This window comes from Oncorhynchus nerka, linkage group LG20, assembly GCF_034236695.1.
Source record: "Oncorhynchus nerka isolate Pitt River linkage group LG20, Oner_Uvic_2.0, whole genome shotgun sequence".
Taxonomy (NCBI): domain Eukaryota; kingdom Metazoa; phylum Chordata; class Actinopteri; order Salmoniformes; family Salmonidae; genus Oncorhynchus; species Oncorhynchus nerka.
This window is the reverse complement of record NC_088415.1, coordinates 29,026,834-29,035,935: the sequence shown is the minus strand read 5'-3', so window position 1 is coordinate 29,035,935 and position 9,102 is coordinate 29,026,834. Positions and strand designations below refer to the sequence as shown.

Sequence of the window (9,102 nt, the reverse complement as noted above, 5' to 3'; positions counted from 1 at the left end):
AGTAACACTTCACAGCCTGCCGGCATAATGCTTTATAACTTGCTATAAGCATGTATGAGCCCCATTACAGCTATAGCTAAAGAGAACTACTGGTTGCTCACAACTAGCCAACTTAAGACTCCCGTATAGTTTCCCCCAACATAACATGAATTGGTTCTCCATCAGTATGAGGCCTGGCTGGGTAACAGCTCTCGTGGGTTGAAGAAGGAGACCAAGGTGCAGCGTGATTTTTAATTAACTGAACACCGCAACAAAATAACAAAGTAGAAAAAACGAAAGTGCACAGTTCTGTCAGGCAACAAAACAGCTAAACAGAAAATAACGATAGACAGCTGCCTCTGATTGGGAACCACACTAGGCAAAAACAACAAATAAATAGAAAACATAGATTCTCCCACCCGAGTCACACCCAGACCTAACCAAACATAGAGAATAAATAAGGATCTCGAAGGTCAGGGCGTGACAGGCTGGTCAACATGGGCTCTTGATGGCTGACGTGTCAGTCCCTCCCTGGTGGCACACTCATCTTACATCTTATGAAGGTCTTTACCCTCCATTAGAGAAGCGTAGGCTACACTTGGGGGCTAAAACTGTCCATTACTCTGGCCGTATTGGATTTTCCCTATGTAGTGGCAAATATAAGTAATAAAGTATGTAGAGCCATTCAGAGCCAGAATAGTCCATAGAGCATTAGCCCGTGTCCTGTTTCTGTAGCCTGAGGCAGCTTACAAGTACATTCTCTAGACAGGACGCTAATCTATAGCATGGCCTACTTATAAGGGACAACATCAATGAATATTTAGTATATTGCAGGGTGGCACAAATGATCTATTGATGGTTTTGATATTGGAACCATTTCATTTCCTACGTTTCCCAGGTTACCATAGTGGCAGGACGACAGAGCTACAATCTGAGTGGGAACACTTCTTAGCAGACAGGTTCCACACAGACCACTGTAAGTAGAACTGTTGTGATATAGCTGTCTTTGTCTGTAGCTAGTCCACTGAGTTCAATGACTGTCCCAGTTTCTGTCTGCTTGTCCTTGTATTCTTGTTTGTCTTGGTGTGTGCTGCATGTCCATGTCTGTAAGTCTGTTCCTGCATCTCTGTGTCTTTTTCAGGACTTTCTGTGACTGATTATATATAGGGCGTGTTCATGAGGGGGCAATCTTACAAAACGTTCATCACATTAACATATTGTGCTCAAGAAATATGTTTGGAATTGTGTTAGTATAGTCATAACAGTACACTTCCTTCCTCCTCTCCCAGGTAAACCTGGCCACGCCTCCAGCAGCAGCCCAGCTAATCAGCAGAGCCCAAAATGTTAGCTCTGCCCCCACATGTATCCTCCAGCAGGCCATGCTCCTGGGCAATGCCTCTAGTCCCGCCCTCACCACCAGCCAAGCTCAGATGTATCTGCGGGCTCAGATGGTAAGGAAATGGCACACACGCACACACACTCCACATTTCTCATTCCTATTTCTCCTAGGTCAATAGTCATCTCCTCTCCACATGACTGGATGTGCACCCTTCATCTGAATAGTGATGGAAAGTTTGGATATGGCTTTATTTTCTGAAAACTTTCCTTCCTCTGTCTACCCCATCTAGTTTTTGTTTTCCATATGATTCAATATGATGTTTTCCTTCATGTGGCCAGGGTATAGAACTGTGGCACAGCAGAGGCTAATTTAGGTGGAAAACAAAACTCAAGACTTGAGTGTCAGTCATGTTTTTCCTGGTAGAAATACTGAGGTTCCTCGTATGATTTTTGGAGTAATGTTTTTTTTTGACAACGTTGCAATCTGTAACCATCAAGTGCCACTGAGTTGCTATCCAATTTAGATCAGAGTAACACAATAGGTACAATGCTGCACATGACTGGCCTTATTCAAAATAAAATTGCTGCCATGGAAGAAAATGCCTTAGCCATGTAGTTCATGGAGTGCGAGATCCAGTTGAAAGAGCTTTGTTACTGTTGTTATTTTTTGTCTTAGCACAGTGGGATAACACAACCCTGGCTGAGGGCTTAGCTGGTCCTGATTTGAGGCAGTGTTAGTGCCAATATTTGTTGTTCTTTGTCCCCCCAGCTCATCTTCACCCCAACTGCAGCTGTTGCCACTGTCCAATCAGAGGCCTCCGTACAGTCTGCCATCAACCAACAGTCTAATAGTGCAAGGTAATATTCACCCCACAACATGCACATCCATGTGCACTCACAACCTCAATGAGAACACATACTGTATGCACAGACACAGCTACACACATTATCACACAACACACATCCTCACCACACACATACCATGGACACTATATTGTCGCTCTAAATACCCTGATTCCCACAGGTGCAGAACATTGCCATCCGTAGCCAGCAGGAGGCTCCCTCCTCCTCCTCTCAGCTCCAGGGCCTGTATCTCAAACAGATGTCTGGAGAGGCCCAGCTCTCCCTGGCTGGCCAGCTCAGGAGTCCCACCCTGGGGCCACAGGGAGCCCAGCTGGGGCCCCTGTAGGCCCCTTCAGAGGGCGGGCAGAAGGGTGAGGGCCACATGGAGCTGAGTGCTCACCTGGTGAGTGTGAGACACAGTTTGACAGCTGTCAGTAGTCAACCCAGGTAGATAACATTCAAAGCACCCTGGTCAGGACTTCCATGCTCAAACACATTATTAGGTTAGCATAACAGAGAAGCATGGGTTTTCATAAACATGACAACTGTAGTGCATGTAGCTGCAGCCAGAGCTGCTATTTCTGTGCCATGCTAACCATGTGTATGTGACAAATAAAATTTGATTTGATTTGATTTGTGCCATGCTGAACAGATTTTGAGAAGTGTTAAGCAACATGAGTGTCCACATTCAAAAGAGAATCATTCTGCTGTTGATTTTTTACTTTTGTGATATAGACATCACATCTCACGCGTTCTTTCATCATTTTGTCAAAAGGCACTTCCATAACCTCGTCTCCACTATAGGGCCTTTTGAGTTCTACAGTATTTCCTAACCACATCACTAGGGACAGGGCTGTCTGTCAGACGTATCCAAAGGCTTTTCTGTAAATGCATGCCAGCCCTTCATTAGACAGACAGCCCTATCCACGTGAACCCACTAACAGAGGAAATGGATTATTATTACAGGACTTAAAGGGGAAATGGCCTAATCAGACAGAAAGCCTCAGCCAGACCCCAGTAACAGCTCCTATACTGAGCAAACATGGCAGAGATGAATCCTAAAAGTATCTTAATGGCAAGAGGAATGACAGCTTCAAAACACAGCAGCAGCAGCAGCAGTACACTCAGCATAATTCTAATATGAAGAGTTCCTTGACTTTAACTAGATTTCCAATAGTCCATCAACATCAACATTCAACCTCTACTGCCTGTGTCCAGTATGCAACACTATGTGCAGACAGTGATCCAATTCCATCCTTCTTGTTATTGGTAGAATTCTTTAGAAATGTTTTGTGCTGAATCTCTCCGCTCAATTGTTTCCTCATGAGGATCTAATTAGAAGTTGGGATAAAGGGGATCTCCCAAACACTGTCTTACACAATCACCTCCTTCCTGCAGCAGTGTAGCTTTAAGAAGCTCTAAGCAGAACCAGACTGTTTCCGTAGTGAAGCTAAAGGTGAGGAGGACAAGCATGCAGCGGAGGCCTGACCCATGGGTCTCCACAACCGAGCTAAGGTACTCCTAATCAGCTACGACCAGATGGGGGTTGGCTGGGTGCACGCCATTCAGAGCAGCACATCTTCCTCTCTGCCACCATGTGCGCACAGGAACCCCCCCCATCTCAGGGGCCAAAATCAATAGATCAGAGGCAGGATCCTCTGTTTTTGATAGAAATGCATGCCACGATATCTGCGCTACTGTTTTTCTTCAAAATTGTTTGGTGGTATTTGCTTTTGATTTAGTTGTGTTTGTTGGGTTATTTTGACAGGCTCAATTGGTTCATGTACGGAACATTGTGGCAGAGTAGCCTAGTGGTTAGAGCATTGGACTAGTAACCGAAAGGTTGCAAGTTCAAATCTCTGAGCTGACAAGGTACAAAATCTGTCATTCTGCCCTTGAACAGGCAGTTAACCCACTGTTCCTAGGCCGTCATTGAAAATAAGAATTTGTTCTTAACTGACTTGCCTAGTAAAATAAAGGTAATAAAAAAAAATTGTGTGCTGGATTTGATTATTTATTGATATGTGTAAAACCAAAAGTATACTGCGGGGGGGGGGTGAGATCTAAAAATAAATGTAGTCCTGCTTTATGGCATTTCGCGAAGGCTCTATGTTATACTAATTGCACTATACTTTTTTGTGCATGTAGATATGATTGTCCTTGTTCGATAGAGCCATTTCAGCGATATTTGGATTCATTGCTAAAAATACAAGCAGACCATTTTTTTCCAGTCTCTGAAAGCCTACAACTTGTGTTGGGCGGTGCTTCGTGGTCTGCCCATCCCTCCCCCAAGGCGGGCCTTTTTGAAAAGGAGGCGGAAACTAACAACAAAATCGTTTGGTCAAAACTGAAAGAACTGACCAGATGTAATGGCTTCAAGTGCTTCCTTTTATCAATACGAATTCGACCATGGAGCATTTTTTATAGGGATGCACGATATATTGGTGAACATATCGGAATCGGACGATATTAGCTAAAAATGCCAACATCGGTATCGGCCGCTGTCTAGTTTAACGCCGTTGTGATAAACCGATGTCAAAGCTGACGTGCATACCTATATAACGTAGGTACATGACGTTATGACGCCGCATAAAATTTTGCGCTGCACCTGCAACACAGTATTCCTAACCTAGCCCACAATGTCTGCTGTATGGATCGAGCAGTCAACAAGTCGAGCAGTCATTTGAAAGAGTAAGAAAATTTCAGCGAGACAACAAAGACAAAATCCATTAATGCCAAGATAATGGGATTCATTGCCCTTGACAATCAACCGTTCTGTCGTGGGTGATGGCTTTCGTGACTGGTTGAGCACCGGTACACACTAATGTTACCAAGTGCGCTATTGTTCAGATGTTGCCCTGCCGGAGTTACACAGTAATAGCTCACTGCTATTAGCTTCACGACATACTATGGAACGCCATTTGGGTCTTTGCGTGTCAAAAAATATACATGTCAAATAACACTATTTGACAATAAAACTACGTGACGTGTTAAATTCGCTTTTAATTTTGACACATCAAATAACAGTTATATTATAGATTGTTGGGTGTTATGAATTTGCATGTGCAAGCCCCACCACTACTATCAGTAGCACTGTCAAAGCTGTACAAAAAGTCTGCAAACAAGCAAACACCGGCCACAAACAATGTGTTTACAATACCGCGTTGGTAATGAAGCATTATTTGTTCGACCACAACTTCTGGGGTAGCTAGCTTTGGAGTACCTAGCTAGCAACAATACAACCAACCTGAAAACAATGACCAGTAGAAACTGCAGTCATTTTCACTAATCTTAGCAATGATTTAGGAATCCTTATGAGTAAGTATTAGCTAGGTAGCCACTTGTTGTTTGCCAATTGAAATGTAACTTTAGTTCATGAAAAATAAATAGCTAGGCAGCTACTTAACCCTGTTGCCCAAAGCTAACGTTATAAGCAGCCAGCTAGCTTCATCTGGCTAGTGAGGAGTGACCTGACCGGGTTATGTGTTGTGAAGCTAGCCACAATAATTATCGCGGGACAGTGACTGTGTGAAATCACCTCCCCAGTCAGCCTATTGTGTGTATTGACATTCATATTGCACTGTACAGCTTTACCTAAGGATTGGGGATCAATGAAATGGGGTAACAGTCTACTCAATACCCAAGATATTTTTTCCCAACGTCCTCCTCAGAGTTATCAGACTCCAAACCATCCACACAGTATTGCTTTTCCTCTGGAATAGTGTTCAATACACATAGGTTAACAATAAATGTGTCTCAATTCACAGTTGTTTCAGAGTCCCGCAATAAGAGCCACGATGCTAATGATCTCTGGGTGTCACTGAGTAGACTGATACCTCATGTCATTGATCCACAATCCATAGGTAAGGCTGTACAGTGAAATAAGTATGCCCCCAATGCAATTCTAAAGTATAAAACATCCAGTGTGATTTCAACAGATTTTTGTCAAATTAACAAATGATTGCCTTTTGTTGATTTTATATAACAACATTCCAACCTCGTTTAACATGATCTATTCAATTATGTGAGTGGTGATCCTAACTGACCTAAGACAGGGAATTTTTACTAGGATTAAATGTCAGGAATTGTGAAAAACTGAGTGTAAATGTATTTGGCTAAGGTGTATGTAAACTTCCAACTTCAACTGTATATCAAATCAGTACTCTAGGTTTAATTATTACGTGATTAAACTAATCATGTAAACATTAACTAGGAAGTCGGGGCACCACGGGAAATGTTGATTACAAAGTTATAATTTTCCGAATGTAACTCTTCAGATATTTTAATATCTGATCAATTAGTCTTCTATTAATGAATTCTGAATCGTTACCTTATTAGTCTCATTCCAAACGTCCGAAAATTAATGGTTATCTGCACAAAACGTAGTTTCCATAATGAATCAGCAATATACAAATTGGCTTAATTATTTATTTATTTACGAACTAACTAAATAATCACACAGAATTACATAACAAACAAACAGTACATATTGGTTACGAACAATGATAGAAAAGTCCCTAGTGGGTTAAACTGATATGACGGCTTTGTAGTCAAAGGAAAGGGATGGGGCCTGAGAAAGAGCGGAAAAGACCAAGTGGATTCACTGCACACAGTCTATAATTACATTAATTGAAATGCTAATCCTTTGCACATGCACGGCCACTCATTCGAGAATAATTGCAATGTATCTATATTTACTCCTCTATCTCGTTGTTGTCTTCTCTGTTGGAATCCTCGATCGTCCTGTAGGGTTCATCAAATCAAATCAAATGTATTTATATAGCCCTTCGTACATCAGCTGATATCTCAAAGTGCTGTACAGAAAACCAGCCTAAAACCCCAAACAGCAAGCAATGCAGGTGTAGAAGCACGGTGACTAGGAAAAACTCCCTAGAAAGGCCAAAACCTAGGTAGAAACCTAGAGAGGAACCAGGCTATATGGGGTGGCCAGTCCTCTTCTGGCTGTGCCGGATGGAGATTATAACAGAACATGGCCAAGATGTTCAAATGTTCATAAATGACCAGCATGGTGAAATAATAATAATCACAGGCAGAACAGTTGAAACTGGAGCAGCAGCACGGCCAGGTGGACTGGGGACAGCAAGGAGTCATCATGTCAGGTAGTCCTGAGGCATGGTCCTAGGGCTCAGGTCCTCCGAGAGAGAGAAAGAGAGAAAGAGAGAATTAGAGAGAGCATACTTAAATTCACACAGGACACCGGATAGGACAGGACAAGTACTCCAGAAATAACAAACTGACCCTAGCCCCCCGACACATAAACTAGTGCAGCATAAATGAGACAGGAGGGGTCAGGAGACACTGTGGCCCCATCCGATGGCACCCCCGGACAGGGCCAAACAGGAAGGATATAACCCCACCCACTTTGCCAAAGCACAGCCCCCACACCACTAGAGGGATATTTTCAACCACCAACTTACCATCCTGAGACAAGGCCGAGTATAGCCCACAAAGATTTCCGCCACGGCACAACCCAAGGGGGGGCGCCAACCCAGACAGGAAGATCACATCAGTGACTCAACCCACTCAAGTGACGCACCCCTCTTAGGGACGGTATGAAAGAGCCCTAGTAAGCCAGTGACTCAGCCCCTGTAATAGGGTTAGAGGCAGAGAATCCCAGTGGAAAGAGGGGAACCGGCCAGGCAGAGACAGCAAGGGCGGTTCGTTGCTCCAGAGCCTTCCCGTTCACCTTCACACTCCTGGGCCAGACTACACTCAATCATATGACCCACTGAAGAGGTGAGTCTTCAGTAAAGACTTAAAGGTTGAGACCGAGTTTGCGTCGCTCACATGGGTAGGCAGACCATTCCATAAAAATGGAGCTCTATAGGAGAAAGCCCTGCCTCCAGCTGTTTGCTTAGAAATTCTAGGGACAATTAGGAGGCCTGCGTCTTGTTTACCGTAGCGTACGTGTAGGTATGTACGGCAGGACCAAATCAGAGAGATAGGTAGGAGCAAGCCCATGTAATGCTTTGTAGGTTAGCAGTAAAACCTTGAAATCAGCCCTTGCCTTGACAGGAAGCCAGTGTAGGGAGGCTAGCACTGGAGTAATATGATCAAATATTTTGGTCCTACGGAAGTTTATTTAGTGCTTTATCCGGGTAGCCGGAAAGTAGAGCATTGCAGTAGTCTAACCTAGAAGTGACAAAAGCATGGATACATTTTTCTGCATCATTTTTGGACAGAAAGTTTCTGATTTTTGCAATGTTACGTGGATGGAAAAAAGCTGTCCTTGAAACAGTCTTGATATGTTCTTCAAAAGAGAGATCAGGGTCCAGAGTAACGCCGAGGTCCTTCACAGTTTTATTTGAGACGACTGTACAACCATTAAGATTAATTGTCAGATTCAACAGAAGATCTCTTTGTTTCTTGGGACCTAGAACAAGCATCTCTGTTTTGTCCGAGTTTAAAAGTAGAAAGTTTGCAGCCATTCACTTCCTTATGTCTGAAACACATGCATCTAGCGAGGGCAATTTTGGGGCTTCACCATGTTTCATTGAAATGTACAGCTGTGTGTCATCTGCATAGCAGTGAAAGTTAACATTATGTTTTCAAATGACATCTCCAAGAGGTAAAATATATAGTGAAAACAATAGTGGTCCTAAAACGGAACCTTGAGGAACACCGAAATTTACAGTTGATTTGTCAGAGGACAAACCATTCACAGAGACAAACTGATATCTTTCCGACAGATAAGATCTAAACCAGGCCAGAACTTGTCCGTGTAGACCAATTTGGGTTTCCAATCTCTCCAAAAGAATGTGGTGATCGATGGTATCAAAAGCAGCACTAAGGTCTAGGAGCACGAGGACAGATGCAGAGCCTCAGTCTGATGCCATTAAAAGGTCATTTACCACCTTCACAAGTGCAGTCTCAGTGCTATGATGGGGTCTAAAACCAGACTGAAGCATTTCGTATACATTG

The 9,102-nt window shown here is 43.2% G+C and overlaps 1 protein-coding gene across 1 annotated transcript; it reads left to right on the top strand.

Moving 5' to 3' along the window:
- Positions 1–660: 660 nt before the first annotated feature.
- LOC115102214 (polyhomeotic-like protein 2) lies at positions 661–4,132 on the top strand. Its single transcript, XM_029621894.2, has 4 exons — positions 661–955; positions 1,269–1,430; positions 2,087–2,175; positions 2,342–4,132. The coding sequence occupies exons 2-4, from the start codon at positions 1,359–1,361 to the stop codon at positions 2,550–2,552; spliced, it is 372 nt and encodes a 123-aa protein (XP_029477754.1). The 5' UTR covers positions 661–955; positions 1,269–1,358; the 3' UTR covers positions 2,553–4,132.
- The last annotated feature ends 4,970 nt before the right edge of the window (positions 4,133–9,102 follow it).